Source organism: Dermacentor albipictus, chromosome 4 (genome assembly GCF_038994185.2).
Source record: "Dermacentor albipictus isolate Rhodes 1998 colony chromosome 4, USDA_Dalb.pri_finalv2, whole genome shotgun sequence".
NCBI lineage: Eukaryota > Metazoa > Arthropoda > Arachnida > Ixodida > Ixodidae > Dermacentor > Dermacentor albipictus.
Window position 1 is genome coordinate 78,736,444 of NC_091824.1, and position 19,270 is coordinate 78,755,713.

The 19,270-nt window shown below is 43.0% G+C and overlaps 2 protein-coding genes across 2 annotated transcripts in view; one reads left to right on the forward strand and one right to left on the reverse strand.

Moving 5' to 3' along the window:
- Positions 1-6,447, reverse strand: part of LOC135916436 (uncharacterized) — a 60,783-nt gene extending 54,336 nt beyond the window's left edge. Inside the window, exon 1 of the mRNA XM_065449788.2 lies at positions 6,190-6,447. The gene's annotated coding sequence lies outside the window, so the exon portion shown is untranslated. The remainder of the gene's footprint in view (positions 1-6,189) is intronic.
- LOC135916431 (uncharacterized) overlaps positions 1-19,270 on the forward strand; it is a 31,031-nt gene that overhangs the window by 10,477 nt on the left and 1,284 nt on the right. Inside the window, exons 5-13 of the mRNA XM_065449784.2 lie at positions 420-586; positions 2,020-2,172; positions 2,534-2,666; positions 4,909-5,066; positions 8,327-8,431; positions 9,877-9,957; positions 12,071-12,221; positions 15,365-15,477; positions 16,782-16,964. Of these exons, the coding sequence (XP_065305856.1) occupies positions 420-586; positions 2,020-2,172; positions 2,534-2,666; positions 4,909-5,066; positions 8,327-8,431; positions 9,877-9,957; positions 12,071-12,221; positions 15,365-15,477; positions 16,782-16,964 (1,244 nt within the window). The remainder of the gene's footprint in view (positions 1-419; positions 587-2,019; positions 2,173-2,533; positions 2,667-4,908; positions 5,067-8,326; positions 8,432-9,876; positions 9,958-12,070; positions 12,222-15,364; positions 15,478-16,781; positions 16,965-19,270) is intronic.

Genomic DNA, 19,270 nt, shown 5'->3' on the forward strand with positions numbered 1-19,270 from the left:
TATTCTCGCCCCAGATAGGCGGGTCAACTTATCTCGCTTGAGTGACTCAACATGTGTTTCCCACCCTGCTACCAAGACACCGGGTCGTGACCCAATAAAAAGCAGTAACCATTGATTTCCTTGCCAAAAGAAGTGCAACCTTTATTATTTTTGAAGAAAAGATGCATGGCGTCTATTAATCTCTTATTTCTTCGTTTGTTTGCGGAAAGCAGCTCATTTTTTTTCCACGGCCAGATAAAGCAACTCCAGTGGTGTGAAATCTGCTACTTTCGACACGAGGTACCATGCAGCCCTGAGAAAGAGAAAAGGCTGCCCCGTGGCGTGCTTATAGTTGAGTCTTCACACACACGTCAACTTCCACCTGCGGTCACGTTAATTTATTAATGTTAGTGTGCTTTCTTATTTCTCTTTTTTTTCAGACGCGTCCTTTATGTTCCCAAATGGAGAAGTGGATGTTCCTATCCGTATCGAGCAGAAAGGAACTTTCCCGAATCCTGACGACGACAACAAAGTCGGGCCATGGAACACGATTCGGAATGTCGCTTGGTACCAGTCAAACCCGGAATTTTCCGACGAGGACTTTGAAGTAAGGTGTTAGTCCAAATCCCTTCCGGATTTGTCAAAGAAAACTAGGAAACGTAGAGGTGACGGTTATTTACGCGTCCCGCCCATCCCGTTGCTACTCCTCTGTCAATTACAGATAGTTTTGTTAGAGGCCCATTTAGAAAAGTAATCGTGCATAAGAGTGCCGCGGAAAAAGGAAGAATAAAGAAAGGAACGACATACAGGGCAGTGTTATCGACGCCGTCCCAGCTGAGGTTCACAAATGAGTTGAGGTGGAATCCAAGAGAGTGCTGAACTTGGCTGCTTGGTGCACTCTCAGAAGGTAATCGAACAACGCTTCAGAAAGGGCGAAGTAAAGACGGCAGGCACAGCGCCGACTAACAGCCAGTGTTCATTGCACTTAAACTACAATATATAGGAACGAGGACATGCGCAGGGAACAAACAGATGTGTCACTGCCTGTTGACAATAGTGCCTTGAGTTGTTTCCCTGCTCGCACCCTCGTTTCTATGTATTGCCATTCAGGTGAAATTAACACTGGTTGTTAGTCAGCGCGGTGTCTGTCGTCATTACTTCGTCCTGTCTGAAGCGCTGTTCGATTACCATATACGGTGGAATGGGGAAAGTAAACATTGCACTCCTAATACGTATTTCCACATTAAATGTTGTTGAAAAATTTACTTGAGAATATGTATTCCTTGAAAGCAACCGCACTCGTTTCAAAGTATTTCTCACTATTTAGAAAGTGTATTTCAGACCAATATAAACACCGCATGCAAGGAAGTACAAGCTATCGTAGTTCTGAATGTATTGCGAAGTATACAAACCTTTTTAGACATCACTGGTGCGGTAACCTTGCTGCATCACGACATTGTTTCTCAGTAAATTTCGATGCGTAGTGTTGATCAAAGTAAACATCGCCTAGCCATTATATGCTCTGCGTAAAAACCAAAATACATACATACATACATACATACATACATACATACATACATACATACATACATACACACATACATGCATACATGCATACATGCATACATGCATACATACATACATACATACATACATACATACATACATACATACATACATACATACATACATACATACATACATACATACATACATACATACATACATACATACATACATACATACATACATACATACATACATACATATCCTTAACACTGGCCATTGTATTGAGCTGCACAGCACGCTAATTCGCAGTCATCTTTACAGCGGTGTCTAGATTAGTGCTCCTTATTGTATTTTTTAGTCCACAGTTATTGTTATATAGTCTCCTTTAATAAGGAGAGCAGAAGTTGAGACGTCCCTTCATAAAAATCAAAGCCTACAGGTACAAAAAACGGGAGTCCTCACACACTGCTTGTTAGGAAGTGCGTGTCAAATGGTGCATTGATATCTAATATTCGCGGTGTCTGTCCGTAGGTGCCTCGACAGGTGTACTGCAAGAACAACGCTAACGACAGGGAGATACCGCAACCGCCTGACACGTTCAGCTTTCGAGTCGAAGAAGTCTCTTTTACTCTCGATGACACCGGGTCCAGTGTCGGAGAATTCACATCGACGTCATTCAAAGAGGTACAACATGGCCCTGACACCATGCTTGGCGTTGAATATTTCTCTCCATGAGAATAGCTAGTAGGATGCTGTAGAAATGACTCGCACTTTTTACTAACCCATAGAAAAGCGGGTATCTTTGTACATTACAAGATGAACGTTCTACATTTGCTCACACGACTTGAGCTGAATTCAAACATATTGCAGTCCATTAAAGATATTCGCAGTGGCGGCGGCTTCGTTGTCAAAGACGTATATGACATGGTATGGATTACAAGGCAAAGTGATTTTGTGACGTAGATATAGTCATTTATCATGATTCCAATTGCGTATTATCAGGTTATCGCTGCGTACGAGCGATGCTTTGTTTGTCAACTCGCAGATCTGGTACGACGCAATGAGGCACCTCGCCAGGGTGGACATAATTCCATCCGAGGAGGAGAAGCGCTGGCCACTTGTCAACGAATCGGGGGGCTTGGACACTCTGCTTTCGATTGTCCTTGACTACGGAGCAGGTAATTCACTCTCATCGGACGTTCGTTTCTGCAGCTTGCAACATTGCTTTTACGGGTAAAGTTACGGGAAGGCAAACGCTCAATAAATAGGACACTGAAGTTGTCTCCGCAATAGTTGAAGCTGCGGAAAGTGTAGGGAAAATAACACTCTGCTCGTTGTGAACACATCATTAGCGTTTTTTTTTATTGAGTCAGTAATCAAGTGCAAGAAAAAAACAGAACAGCGCCTGTATAAACCGAACCGTAGCTATTACACACCGAATGCATTTGTCGGCTCCCACTTTCGACGTTCTAGTGGCCGACTGTCTTTTTTCACACTCAGTCTTTCAATTGATCGAGATGGTGTTTTTATCGGCCTTGATAAAGGCAGTCACACACAGTAGCTATAGATAGCTATGGACAGCGATAGTGTGGGAAGTGAGCAGATAGTAAACCAGCAGGAGACTTCTTGCACGATATACTGCAAGCTTTTTATTACAACTCTAATGATTAGCCATGTCACCTAGGCACTCGTAAGTTCGGGATGGTTAAAGGTGGTCAGGTGTGAACTGCAGCACCAGGCTGGTTTTAGAGGGTGTTCGTCTTCGTTACTTTCTCTGTTTTCAAATCAGATAAAGAAGTCATGGAATGAGTTGCAGTGTTACACACTGTGGTATCTAACGCATACCTGGGCACATCGAGTGTTATCTTAAGGCTTTCTAGTTTTAATAACCTGTAGTCTTGCGCAGTATGAACCGGCAATATATAAACTTAGAATATTAACAGACAACAACATAGAAAAACAATTTACAGCTTTCCGGGGCTAATAATTGAAGGTACCTTCAATTTGTTGTCTCGGACTGGCGCAGGATTATTTCAGGCAATGAGCGTTGCCGTACGCCGCGTCTCGGACAATTCTGGGCTGTCCCGGATGACAGATCGATGAGACGCAGAATGACTCCAAGGAAGGTCAGATGAATATATTCCAATACGTAACTTCGTACAGGTGAATATCTGCGTACAATGCCAATTTACCATGCAAGATTCCTGGTCGAGGGGATCGCATTCTGTTAGTGGTGGGTGGAGGTGGTGGTATATACGCTGAGGTTTCTGTGCGCGATATTACTAGAGTGATATACGGCAGCAATCAAAATGAGGCATTCCACTCTTCCGTGATTTATGTCGCAACATAGGCTAGAATGCTATAACTGATAAAATATCGAAGCAGTGCAAGCTTCAATGATAATTTATAATTATTTCAAATAATTTATTTCGTGCATATTTGCCTTCCCTATGAGCGTATCTTGTGTCCAGCGGTCCGGATCTTTTTTAGTGCGTTGGCATAAGGAATGCCAATGCCGCAAAAAAAGAAAGTATGTGTGCGTGAAGTGCGGGAAGCCGGTCGCGTAGTGAAGGTAACACACCCCCTCCCCCCCCCCCGCCCCCCCTAACACACCCCTGGCAGCCTTCGAGAACGGCAACATATGTTGATAATGCGTCGTGTCGCCGCTTCTCGCTTTTAGTGTGTGCACTGTACGAATTTAAAAATGGTTTATTTCAAATCAGTGTGGTGTAAATAGAACTGTAAAAGCAGTTTTTTTTTTCGTGCTAATGGCTTAGGTCTTAGTTCAGGTCTACCAGTACCGTACGTACTGACCAGTTGTACAGGCAGGGCCATTAATACGGGATGTGTGAGCGTGTTGGTAATCATGACGCCCTACATCTTCTTTTTTTTAATTAATGGGTTTCACTCTTACAGCAAAATTGTAGAAATTGAGCTCTGGCTCTTGCATTCTCACTCATGAAGAAGGCCAGACCCTCGCCGAAGCGTCGAAATTGAATGTTTGTATTTGCATTCTTGCGTGCTAATTCTTTCACTTAGTTAAACACCGTGTCCGAAGACCTACATCTTTCATACACAATATATATATATATATATATATATATATATATATATATATATATATATATATATATATATATATATATATATATATATATATGTATGTTGTGTGTGTGTGTTTTTAAATCATGAATCCGGGACCGACAAAGAGGTGCGCCGTAATGCTAACGCATTTCTCTCCCATTTTCCGCTAAATCGCCATTCATTATATTCTTCTTTTCTTTTTTTCTCCACGATCACCTGTCATTCCATCACGTTGCCTAAGGGGACAAAACACATCCGGAAAAGTTTGTTCTTTTAATTATATTCTTTTTAGTGACAAGGTTACTCTCGCCCCCCCCCCCTTTTTTTTTTTTGCAGAAGCCGCATTTATCACGCATCCATCAAGCGGGGAGTGTGTCGTCAGGAAGCTCACAACGGATTTCTTTCTCTCTGAACCAAACGGCACCGAGGGCGTTGAAATGTTAGTCCCGGAAAAACTATTCGGCTTCACGCAGGAACATCGCTTTCAAGGAAGAGTAAGACAGCGACTGCTGTTTATTCCATATGCTTATACTAACAATAAAACATGCCTCGTAATAGCTGTGTAATATAATCCCGCACAATGCGAACATGCTTGTGTTTGACGTAATGGTTCAGCGGGAGCCCGAAAAGTGGACAGAAGTAAATAATAGAGGGAAAATGAGACATCCACACAAACGTAGCAAATGGTTATAAAGGAAATTTTCCTCGAAAGAAAAGCCTCGCAGTTCATCACAGTTCATCGACGTTTCAGTCCCTGAAAAAAAGAATAAATGCCGCCTACTAGTGCTGAAAATTGTGGTCAGTGGCCTATGAAAAGAAAAAGAAGAAATCGTATTCAATCTGCTGCTTCATTATAAACTGATTTTCGCGTGATAAGAGTCATTAACATTTTCTTTAATCTTTTTACGTTTTATTTAAAATTTTCCAAACTCCTAGAGCTTGGTCAGATCGGTCGAATGCGTTATGATGATAGCTAGTAATGGCAGTTTTCATGTTCTATGGCCTGGATTGAAGGTAGCACATTTTTGGCTATGGCTGAAACATAAGGTTGAAAGCACATGCACGACAAGGCATCCCACACCCTGGGTTGCGTGCTTATCGTAGTCTATCTGAAATTTCTCTAAAGCTTGTTATTCTCTTGATCGCGTCACGACGTCAGACAGAGGTCGAATTTCGCGGCACAACATGCACTACCGAAGGGCCCAGGCTTTAGTGTGCGTAAGATCCTTGAGCCCGAGACAACTCTGAAAGAAGCACGCCGAGTAGCAACGCATGAATCCGTTTCGTTTTCCCGACCAAAATACAGCTGCACCCTCTCCCCGCTTTCCTCCTTCCCCACCACGTCCCTAGCAGAAGAGAAGTGAGACCTCTAGAACGTAGCAGCACTTGCAGAAAAACAAGAGTGTACACATCAAGAGTGCGGCAAAACACTTTTGTCGGAAGAAAAGTACGTGGCAGTCTACGCGCAACAGTCTTCTAAGAACAACTTTACTGGCAATACATGCGCGCGAAAATAGCGATCGCCACTAAACAATGCGCGGCAAACACTTAGAAAGAAACCAGTGTGCGGTCACTCGGAAAACGCTCACATGCTGGTGTAATCCAGCGGCAACTTACAGTTCACGGCGCATCGGCGACCGCTGTCGCCCATAAATCCCCTCTCGCTGTCGGAGCAGGGCGTTTCTTCCAAATACGTCCGCTTTTCATCCATCGTTGACTGCACTCCTGCACTTTGAACCCAACGCAGAAAAAAAGTTGACTCCGCCAGTCCACAGAACTAGACCTGCCCTAAGTTTATCAACTTCCGAACTCGTGCTTGCTGAGTTAGTCTTTCTTTTTTTTTTAACAAATATGTAACAGAAAAAAAAAATAACGAGAGGATCCTGATGTTGTGTCATTTCTTCTGCGTGACCTACCTGAGAAGTGTAGCTTCTGTTTTATTTCCGGAACTGTCGGATTTCCGGGAATATTGTCTATTCTTCGAATAAGAGTGGTGTCGCGAGAGAACTCTGAAACTGTTCTAGAAATAGTGAAATTCCGGTCAGTTTATTGTTTTATCGAGGCAGTATAGTCACGTGGAAGGACACGAAATTGAAATTTATTTTACAGTTATGCAAAATAACGGGCAGCCAGAATAAGCACAATTGTGCGCGTGACTCGGCAGCACGAAGCATCACGCTGTAATGACAATTAAGGGCTAACTGCAACAACGTTTAGCTCTGCCTAAATCTATTATAAATGGGTTGTATGCACTAATGAAGTAATCTTGGCAACGCTGCGGGGCTGGTTCTTTATTTGCATATTAACAAGGTTACAAATGGGGATTATACATACATACAGAGGGAGGTCCCATAGTCAACAGACTGTACAGGGGACCTCCCATTACAAGTGAGTAGGATATATAAATACGAAGCAGCTATATAAAAACACAAAAGACACCATATTAAGTTAGTCACTTGCTTACGCTGTAACACATTTAACGACACAAAGCACTTATTAATAAAATGATAACGATCACATTGTTATATTGAGTGCAAAAATTTACGAAGGTTTGACTTGAATGTGTAAAAATGAGAGGATATCTTAATATGACACGGTAATGAGTTCCAAAGTAGTGTGGCTGAAAAATTAATAGTAAATTTACCATAATTAGTTCTAGGTTTTGGTAGTAAATAGCTGTTGGTAGAAGCGAAACGGGCAGACGTGGAATATGGATACTGGCTGGTAGTAATTATAGGGAATGGGAGCTTTCCGTTAACAGATTTATAAACAAGTAGTCCAAGTGAGTATTTATTTAATTTCTGTAACGATAAAATGCTGTTAGATCTGAGCAATGGAGATGCTTCCGATGTGTAGCTGCTACGTGTAATGATGCGAATTGCTTGATTTTCGTATTGGCAGCGTTTAAAAAGGATTTAAGCAGATGACGCGTGGCACTTGGTGCTTGGAAGGTATGACGTAAGCAACAGCACGCCACCTTCGAGATTTTTCAGCGCGCAGCGAGAAGCCGCAGGCAGCGCCTAATCTCGGAGGTTATGCCGAGGGGCCCCGCGTTCTGAGTTCTGCGTCATTTCCGGTTACCGCTAATCATGGAGTTTTCTTTTTCGTCTTTTTTTTTCAGTTTTGGTATGAGATACGTCTACTTTTGCAAGTCTCCTGTGACGCATCACTCGCGCTTCTAACGTAAACTTTTGCATAGCGGCTGCCCTGCAGCTATACGCTGTCAGAAACGAGGCTTCTTTACGCGCATCAAAATGTCGTTGCAGTTGGCCTTCATGTCCTAAAGCCACAGAACCTGAACCTTTCCCGAATCAACACTGTGCTAAAAAGAATGAATAAAATCAACAAATATAGAAGGGCAAGAATTCTTGCCCTGCTACACGTGTATAAAACCAGCGAAATAATAGAGAATGATGTAGTGTTCAAGGCAAGCATGCAAACTCGTGCAATTTATTTTCGGTCACCCAATGTACAATTTTTGAAATTTCTTAATCGCTTTTATTTTTGATAGTATCAAGAAAAAATTTAACTAGATAATAGTAAATGGAACATAAACGAACGTGTGTGTGTGTGTGTGTGTGTGTGTGTGTGTGTGTGTGTGTGTGTGTGTGTCGTTGAAGGGAACATGACGCATGACACATACTCAGTAACCCAAGTTGGTTTGACAATGTTTCATACATAACAGAATATGATCATTTCAATTTGCACATACCTATGTGTTTGTTTCATTTTTTTTTCTTTGGTTTTCATGCAGTACAAGATAAGAGGAATAGAGGTTGAAACATGGGCGGCGCTTATGAATGAATCGCTGGACGTTACGGAGAACAACATGAAATGGCACGAGATGTCACTTATGACGGTAAGCATGGCGGCCAGGTTTATCGAAGAAAGAGGCGCACGTAACCAAATAATGACGAAAGAAACGATGTTAACGAGCTACTCGTCCGTGTGCCATTTTCCATCGCCATGAGGTGACGAGTATCAACGAACAACAACAAAAAAAAGAAACGGTTCGAGCAGTAAAACGTAAGTACCCCAGAAAGTGGATGGGAAAAAGGTGTCGCGGTAGCTCATTTGGTAAGGGCATCGCACGCGTAATGCGAAGACGTGTGTTCGTATCCCACCTGCGGCCGATTGTTTCTTCATCGATTCTCATTTTCCATTAATTTATCATTTCTTTATTTCATTAGGTAAATTCAAGTAACTTCCCCTATTTTGTACTTGGTGATTTTGTTTGTTGGCTTCTTATGATTAAAAATAATTGGGCCCCTCGGTTTCCTACGTTCTCCTTTATTTGTGAAATGAGTAATTGCCGTATTGCGCCGATTTCCACCGTCCGTCATAATCGCCGTATGAACCGTCTTTTATTTTTACTGTACTGATTAAGTCAACGGATGTCATTTTATTTAGCATTGACACTGACGGAATGAGCTCGCTTATCAACTTTTTACCCAGTATCATCAAAAGTAAAGTAATTGCCCTAGTTGATCATTTCTTTACCATTTCTTCCCCTTCTTATTTAGTATTCCATGAACATTTATACTAAATTCATGTTGAACGTGCAGTGTGTCTCGTGCAAAGCAATTTTGCCATGTGCTTCAACATGCGGAGTGTTTTACCAGAGTCATTTAATGCTTTGGTTGCTATCAAATGACTCTGTTATTGTTTTGAGAGTAAAATTTGATACCGAAGGAATAATACGAAACACTTTCTAGGTTTTTTCATATTAGTTTTTCTTTTTTTCGCACTCATTACAGTTGTTCAAGTCACTACCCACAATTGTATTAACTTAATTTGGCACGTTTGACAACACATTTGTCAAATTAGGTTACAGGTAATTTTCTGTGATTACAAATAGCGACAATAGATACCTCCGCTCTATCCTCTATAAATTTTAACAGGCTAGGATGAGACTGTCAAGGTCTGTATTTACGATCGGTCATTTTCGGATATTCTACACCTTAGTGGAACGCAATGCTCACCTTTGTTCGCGTTAACAGCCCCCCCCCCCCTCGCCCCCCCCCCCCTTCTCCTGGCCTCTCCCCAACCCAACATGCACTGAAAGCACAGACGGAAAACTTTGCTAGTTACAGCATTACATTAAGAATAAGATTTATTGTGAATTTGGCAAGATCCAGTACATGCGCGATCTTGTGTACGATCGTATACAGAATGTGTGCCTAGAACTGTTTACTAACAGGAAAAAAAATATTCAGCACAATGCGCTGCTGATTTAAGGTCTACCACTGGCATATCGACGACTAAGTTACCCATATATAAAGACAATTTGTTTTTGTTTTTCAGGACTCTCAAGCGGAGCGCTCAGGTGAACGTGGTATTGAGTTTGTCCCTGTCCAGGAGAGCATCTACACCGACAAGCATCAGGTACTTTATATGTTTACGTTGGCAGGAACTTTGAGCATATTCTGCAGACAGACTATGCAGATTATTCTGTGACGTGCACAAGTTCTCAGTGCTTCAACAAATTTTGAAGACCTAAGCAATCATGTCTTTTTTTTTTTGGAGGTGCCTGTTGTAATGCAATGCGCAGATGTTGCCAGCTGCTTAAGCACCCCCGAATCAAATTCCCATCCGCGTTCGGGTGTTAAGAAATAAATCGAGAATTTTACGTTTCACAGTCCCGCGCTTACCTTTTGAGCTTCATATAAGCGCAATCGATTCATCAATATCTGAAAGTCACGGCTGTGAAAGGAAAGTTAGAAAGTATAAACCTCTGCGTAGGGTCGCAGTTTGTGGCCCTTGGCATAAGTTGTCAGCGAATGGGTTTTGCAAGGCTGTTCGCAGCACCTGACTTTTGCTACTTTCACTACCTGTCTTTTTTATCGCTAGAAGGGGTTTGAGCGCAAAATAAGACACAGACAAAAAGTAGGCATGAGCGAGCGCACTAGTGCGCTTCTTCTTACTTTATTTTGTTCTTTTCATATTTCCTAAATATGTTTTCTATGAGAATTTTTGCGTATCTTCTTTGCCAGAAAGCCTGAATACAGCTCTTCTCGTAACTTACTTAAACAGGCGGATATTCCTCGCATAACAATTCCGCAACGTTTTAGATAGGTAACTGACGATTAGCTCTCATTTACTTGAAAACTAAATACTTTGTGGCATTCGCTGCAATACTGCAATTGAGGCCGCGTACTACAGTCGTATTTGCTTAGCAGAAATTCCGAGGCTGGCGCTAGTTTCAGGACATCCGGCCCAAGATGTGTAAATAAATGCACTTACCTTCCATATAACAGTAAAAGACACACAGACCTATTTTGTTACGAAGCAAAGTGGAACGCCCCCGCAGTTTTCATACTTTGGCGCACTAATGCTTCGAAACTTCGGCTAGTTAAGGGAACTCGTCTCAGTACGCATGTCTTGATTATTTTGCAGATTAATTTCAGCAATTTTTACATATTCCATAAAATAATGCACGAATTAATTAGAGTAACTAAATAATAAATTTAATTTGTTTATTTATCAAGTAGCATATAGTTAGGTAGCTGCGCGAAAATTATCACCGGTTATGTTAATCAATGTACAGCTCTTCGACTACTCCACTTGAAGACGTAGAGCTGCGCTATGTGTCATGATGAATTTTAAACTTGTTAGAATGATAAACAGGCCTTGTAAGATCAATGAGGTTGCGTAAGTTTGGCTTAGCTAGATTGACAGCCTTGCATGTGACGCTGTGGTTTATTGAGCACTGCTGTCATGCATGCCTGCAAGTGCTATTGTGAAGGACGCTTAGAGGAACCAATAGCTGGTCTTGATCGCCAGGCTAAAACCGTTTGGCACGCATAAAGGCTGCGCCAAAACAAAGCAGGCTTAGGTGTATAATTGGAAGCGGAGTTTTGCAGTGGTGTAAAGAGGCAGACGTCCTAAACAAGGGCTCAAGAAGGACAGGAAAGCGATGAAACCCTGCCAACTTGTTCATCTTTCTGTCGTCCTGAGTTTGGCATTAGACAACTGCGCAATGCTGGAACAGTAAATGAAAATTTATTGATATTAACGTTACTTTTTTTGAGTTCTCAGAAAGCATATTCTGTATGCGACTAGGGGCTGGCGTGCGCTTGCAGACAAGGTGCTATTTAAACAGGCCTTATTTTCAGTCGAATTCGTCACGGAAGTGTCTGCATTAGAATGAGCGCCGCTGTTATTCTCAATCTATACGCCAGAGTCCGCTCTAGAACTAAACACCTGACACGTTTTTTCAACTATATATATATATATATATATATATATATATATATATATATATATATATATTGTGAGCCTAAACCTCGTCTCACAATATATATATATATATATAGTGCATTATATATATATATTGTAAGAAGGAGATGGAGTCACAAAATAACAGTGTGTGGGCATTTATGCGTACATCAGCTCTAATCAATGGCGCAGTACTAACAACATGCTGTTTTTAATAGTGGACAGTACCGTTCTTCGGAAATGAAACTGTACTTAAATATCGAATTGATCTCCTTCGAAGGTTACAAAGGACGGAGTAACGGAATTCAAGCAGCACGTGGTGTTGAAGAATTACTTCAAGTTTACTTCGGAACAGCCGCGATTGTCGGTGTTTGAAGCACCGGGTTGTGTCCCTCGCCACGAAGCAAGGACGTTCAAGGTTTCGTTCGACGGTAACTAGTACGTTTGCGTCACTAACAAAGTTTAGATAAAATATTCGTACAAATAGTATAATAGCAATACCAGTGATAAGCACGGGCAAGGTTGTACAATAGTACAGTGGCGCGCGGTGTGAGCGTTAAGGCGCGAGCATTGGCCGTTCCAGTAAACCGTGAGCTCTAGCGTGTCCGGTATTCCAGTAAACTTCAGCGTACTGGGTGTTTTACCGGGTGAGTAGAGGCGCAACCGTGAACTGCCTGCACGGTGTAGCCACTGATATCGCAGGGCTCAGCCACACAAACACAGAGATAATATTGCACTAATCAAGTGTATTTTACGCCGCTGCTGGCGTAAATTTCCTGCAGCGGCGTAATCATGTTGGTGCCGGAAATCGGCACCAGCAGCGACGTAAAATTCACTTCGTTACTGCAACAATAGCTCTGTGTTTGTCTGGTTGAGCTCTGCGGCACCAGGTGGCTGCAGCGTGCACGTCGTTCACGTTTGCGCCTACGCTCATCCGGCAAAACGCCCAGTACGCTTGCGTTTCCAGGAATACAGGAGACACTAAAACTCTCTTATGTGCCGCTGGAAAGGTTTTTCTCGATGGCGAAGATGAGACTGGAGGAGATCGATCAGTTCTTTCATCCTTCCTTCGCTGTGCCACGTCTTCTGTTGAGAAAGCCACTTTCAACCTTTTCTCTTTTTTTTTTGACATCTTCGTTAACCGTGGATTTCTTCTTTTACCATGACTAGCACCTTATGACTGTACCGAAACGCAATGCACGGCTTGTATCCTGATGATAACAGGAGGGTAGTTTAACTTATTTCGCGTAATTTTTCGGGCAAGCTGTCGGATGTCTTGAATAATTCCGTCAATTTTCACGCATGCGTAAATAATCGAGATGCAACTGCTGATAAGCGATATAAAGGAAATGCGTTATCACATGTCGCGGCAATAATAGAATAGCTGTACTGAGAAAGAAAAAAAAAGAAATGGAGAAGGGAAGCGAGTGCATCTAGGCGGGAGTGGTGGCTTCTGCAAACGACAGCAAATGTGGCAAGTAAGCACCGATGGATGTTGTACTGTCGCGTCTCCACCTAGAGTGCCTCGATGTCCTTTTCGTCCGCCACTCCATGTAGGATGGAGACAACCATAGAGTTGCCTACAAAATTACTAGAGGGAACTCTGGCGCTGCAGTCGTTGTCCTACCATGGGAATGATGGGAAGTACATGGATTTGTCTGATCTTCGTGCTTATGGATTCAGACGTTCTTATGGCTTTGTATATTACGCTGTATAAATCTTATTGTCGTATATTTCAGCACAATCTATATTCTTCGAAGTGCAGAAGACGCCGGGAACGCGTACAATTGCTATTAATTGCTACGATTGAGCTTGTCTATGTGCCCAAATCGAAACGCGCCAAGCGTCTCAAAGCACTGGCATGCCCGCGATAAGTTCGTAAGTGCGTTTCATTCGCTTGTCGATACATGCACCCGTGGCTTAATGGTTTCAATATCAGGCTTCTGTACTAGTGTCCCTGTGTTCGAATCCTGCTGTCGGGCAATTTTAATGATGTTTATTTAATTATTTATTACGCAATAAACTGTTGAAAATGACGAGTTTACATAGTCACAAAGCCGTTTGAAGCCAAAAAGACGAAGTTTAGGCTAATCCATGTACTTCTCATAATTCCCATGCTAGGACAACCGCTCCCATTGTAGCTCACGTAGACACTAGCGCCAGAGTTCCCTCTAGTATTTTGTAGGAAACTCTATGGAGACAACCAAGGCGTCCACTACGGTCTTGGGCACATGAATGGCGGATACACACGAGCGCTGGCAATGCGTCCCTCCGGCGTCCGCCAAAGGCGTCTACTACGGCGTCAGCAATTCTCGTGCCCAACGCCGTAGTAGACGCCGAGGTTGTCTCCACTCTGCACGCAGCGCTGGGCGAGATGGACATCGAGGCACCTTATCTCCACCGCGCAAAAAAACGCCCTCCGACGACATACTTACTGTAATCACCGACGCTCGCGCTTTAGTCTTCATGTCGCGCACGAGTGTCCGTGAAGTGTCGTAATGCATCCTGCACATAGGTTGTCCGCAAGAAAGAAAATACGAGCTTTGGAATTATTATATTTCTGCGTTCTCGGCCGGTACTTTCAAAAAGAGAGAGATGGAGAGTGCAAAATAAGAGGAAGTGAAGGACTTACAGAAAACACCTTTAGGCGCGACTGGGACACGAAAGCTGAAACCTGATAAAAGACATCTGACATTTTCATGTTTTGATATCATGACACCGTTGTAATTCAAGATGTCTAGCTGATGCCCTGAGAAATTTTTGCGCATGTACGATGAAACTGTCTAACGTCACTGATGCGAAGCATCCAACGTAACCAACAAGGCCTGTCCACGAAATACAAAAAAAAAAATCACTGATCCGAAGCGAGCGATGTGGTGCCCGATGCACCCGCATTCTCTTGATAGCCACTCGGACGCTCTTTTGGTCACCATGCTTGCCTACCGTTTTTCATTTCTCTCTCTTCAATATATTAGTTTCGGAACCATCGGCCCAGATTATGCATGTGCTTCTCATGGGCGCTATGTTACTGTTCAGCTCGTGTTAGGGGCTAAAATTTAATGGGCCTTCCTGCCAACTACAATTTCCTCCGAATGTGAAACTTGGCTAGCATGGATAATCTGCAGGCTACCTGCACCGCGATGGATGTGATGAATTCACCACCGCACTGGCAAAGTCTAATAAATGTAGTCTAAATAGGGTAGTATCTAGAGTTGTTGATAATCATTTGGATCATTTCCAGTTTCATTGATTAACTAAACTATCAAATAATCAGAACTATAAATTCATCAATGGACTCCATGAACTGGTATTAGAATGTGAGATGCAGATTGTGATGGTTAGGGACCTCGCTATCTTTACACTGAGCCTACTACCTTTGTCATTCGATGAGGATTCTTACGATCGTTCAAGCTGAAGAATGCATCGGACTGTCCTAATGGTCGTAGTAAGGTCATGGTAAGTAGACGGCGTTTTAGCCTATATTTTACCGCATTAAACGCATCGCCTAACAAATACAGAAAGAAAATGGGGCGTAAATGAGCTCGTTACGTTTAATATACCTGTTCTTTTGCAGGAAAGGATTACAAGATCATTCGGAAAAACAGGCCGTTGTTTATCGACGCCCTTCGAGGATCGCTGAAAGACTATGGCGATATAGACACTGTATTGAGAATCGAGGTTATCGGCGTAAGTACGTTGGCACGGATTTAATAACGAGCACTGCCTTAATAAGAGGCATTACATTTCAATGTTATCGTTCTTACACCTGACAACTTAGCCTAGCACGCCTAGCACGCCTAGCCTCATTCATTTGACACCAGAAACGGTTGGCGAAGCTATACGTGGGGGTGGGTGCAATTTAACCCTAGGCAGTACAGGTGCTTGACAAAAGGTTGTTATCTCTTCTTCTAAGCGCCGGCTACGTACAAGTCAGTATCAGTAGTAATCAGTGCATCCACCAGTCATAGTGACTATAGAGTGAAACCATGTGCGACCATGCCGAGGCATTGTTAAGGCAAGATCAAAGTGTACCTCTGCACTAAATTCAACAAACGGCTGTTTAAAGCTTAGGAAATGCTCAATTTGACTGCTCCATTCAAGCCCTTAAGCGTTTTCCTACACTATGGTTGATGAAATCATTGCTGGCACATCTGTTCAAAAGCGGAAAAAATGTTGTGATTCCTGCATATCTTTAGTGTGCCACCGGTGTATTTATTTCATCTCTTCATACTCGTTGTGCTTTGCCATGCCCTTTCTGTACTCTAAGCTAAACTGTCTCATGAGGTTGCCACGATAAGTGAGAATCGTATGTAGCATATTTCATTCGCGGCTGCCAGAGCGCCGCCTAATGGGTGTGTCGCTCGGTGATGCGCGAGAAACATACTCCGCAAATACATCGCTTGTGGTTACCACTCAAAAGGGCACAATTGCCACCCAAAAGTGTACATTTGTGTTGAAGAGTACACTCTCGAGTGCACAAGAGTGTATATTCACCACTCAAAAGTGTACATTTGTATCGATGACGCTGAAAGCCGCAACCGGGAAGATGAGCTTTATCTGTAACGTAAAAGGGAAGGGAAGGTAAGGGAACACTGGTAGATTTCACTTATGGAATGGCGAATGGGAAAGCTTTAACGAAGGCGGGGTGCTTTATATAGTTTAATGAGAAGCTAGTAGAAACTGCTCCATATTTGCTTAGCTCAAAAAATATAGGTGAACTGACAGGAGATCTGGCGACTCCTCCTTGAAATTCGAGCATCATCTCTCCGCGACGTCACAGACTGTGGCAAAGTTAGCTTTTTTTTTTAAATGGAAGTAACCAGCAAATGGTCCACATAACTTTGATATACTTTCTTTTGAAATAAAACGAGACATATAGCACAAAGGAGTATGCACCCTTCCTACTTCGTTGACTGCTCATGCGAATGATTACTTCTTGCGGCGTCTATTATTCTACGCTTTGTTAACGAGAACGTCTTTGTCATCAACAGGTGTACTTTTATCGAAGAAATAATGAAATAACAGCTTTCTTCAAGATTTTGGGACCCTTGTCTGAACTTCAGCAGAAGCGTGTCGTTTCTGTCGATGAATCAGTCCAAAATATTGCGCAGCGAGTCCAAAATGGGACCTTTGGTTTTACTCTTGTGCTTGCAGACGAATACGACAAAACACAGGTAAGTGTAACCGTTAATCTTGCAAAAATGTAGCGTTTCGTTACCTCAGTGTTTATCTTGGACTGCTGTTGAATTGGCTCTTCTCAATTTGGAGACAGAGGGAAACCCTGCAGGGATCACTGGGCGCTCAACCTCAGTATTATTTGTTAGTAGAGGCAACCCTAAAAAAATATACACACACAGAGACGAGAGGAACGAAAAGGACAACACAAACGCGAACTATCCTTACTACGAGTATGTCAAATCAGTTCTGCAGTACAGATTTGACCCGCAGCGTTTTTTTTTGCAACGTCATGCTACAATTTGGGTGGATGACAATTTTTTTGTTTCAAGTTTACTACTGATGTTCTCCGACCCAGGCCCGCATTGAAGGCAGTCTACTTTCACTGATAAGAAGACTGCTTTGCGGCCAAGTATTGGGATGCATTCGCAAGGCGTTTCTGCGATTGGGCGCCATCTCGCGTCAACAAGAAAAAAAGCTAAGAGCAGCAAATGTTAGCTTTGGTATTTAAACACTTTGTGTGTGCACACCAACGAAAAACACAGCGTATCTTATACCAGGCGCATAAGAATGCGCTATTACGTTGCCTTGTGCTCGGGTAACGTTCCCCTTGAGTTCCCGAGCATTCTTCTCAGCCGCCATCTTGTTAGGGCAGTGAAGTAACCTGCAGCGTTTTTCTTTTACTTCTATGTTGTCTTCGCGCTGCGAAGCTGTCTCTTTTGCCAGTTTCGAGAGAATTGCAACGAGGCTTAAGATGGCCGCTGTCGCCTTAGCGCCACGTTCAACAGTCCATACGGCGAGTATTGGTACACAGCCTCTGTCGACTGACAGTAGCTACTGTGTCGTCCTTCTCATTGCTCATTTGACTGCTTATTCTACCACTCATTTTTGTAATCTTGAATCCTTACCGATATAGCTCGAATTTCTGCCATTCTCAGGTTTCTCGACGTTCTTCCGGTGCCTCATTTCCCCAAAGGCATGCGAGAAAGAAAAGTGCGATATTGTTTTTCTTTTTTTTTAATTATCTCAAAATATTTGGGTTATGAAATATTTAAAGCAGTCGCACCGCTGCTCTACTTCAGCGTTCGTGATGTACCACAAGGAACCTTACTCAACACGAGCGCCCGGAGTCAGAAATAACGCAATTAGTTTTTCACAGGTACAGAGTCACGCGTGTATGCCTGCTGCATGACCAAGCGCTGGAAGAAAACGCTTCTAAATGGCTGCGTTTTCGGGACACGCGGGTGTTCGCTTTTGAGTTCCGCGAAGAGACGCACAGTCAGAGCGTTACTAAAATTCTGCCTTTCGCGTAAATCTGGCGTTAGCGAAAAAAAAAAAAACATGTTGTTTTTGTCTTCTTACACTGTCGTATTTCTAGATTGAGGTAGGATAAAATAGGATAGGATCGGGAAAATAAACGCTGCCCTTCAGCTTAAGGGTCGTACCAGCGCACCATTGGCTTATCTACCGTGCAATGTGGCGCCGTTGCTTGCATTTGGGCCCACTCACCATGGTATTTCAGTGGCTATCGCGTTGGTCTGCTAATCACGCGCTCGCGGTTTCGACCCCGGCTGCGGTGGTCGCATTCAGATGGGGACGGTATACGAGAACACTCGTGTTCTTTGATTAGTAAAAGGCGATTAGAGGTTCGGTGGCAAAGAAGTAGGGAGTCCACAAACAACGGAGGCGTGCAAAAACAAAGTTCCCTATGGTGGTTCACGAAGTTTAAGATGGGGAATTCTTTGCGCGCTATTAAAAAAAAAATTAGTAGGACATTAGGCAAAATAAAAACAAGAGCTTGGGAGCGCAGCCCCCACCCCGTTTCAATGGGGACGCTCATAGCATCTATCCATAACTCCATAGTTTATAGACATTGAATAAGTTAAAGCTCGAGTCAATGAAACCCGATTTTACGAAGTTACCAATCCAACGAAGAAATTTCCATTCCCCGGCAAGTACCCATAAGGTTCAGTGTTGTCATCAACCCAAAATAATGAAGCTAACTTGCATTAAACCCGCTTTAACGAAGCTTTTGCAGAAACAAATGAGTAAATAAAGCTGTGATTTTTTTCTAATTTTGACGCAGGTGCGTTTTTCTTCGAGTGTGCGCTCTGACGCTATCGCGTTAAAATGTCTAGGCACCCTAGTCACGGCCCTAGCTTTATTTTGACGAGGCTGCACGCCGTGCCCATGCACGGAACAGTGGAGTCAGCAGTCGTTAGCGCCTTTGCGTACCAGATTGCGCTAGATGTGGCGGTATTTGGCCCCCCTCGAGGACAGTTAGCGGCAAATACAGTTCCGCGGC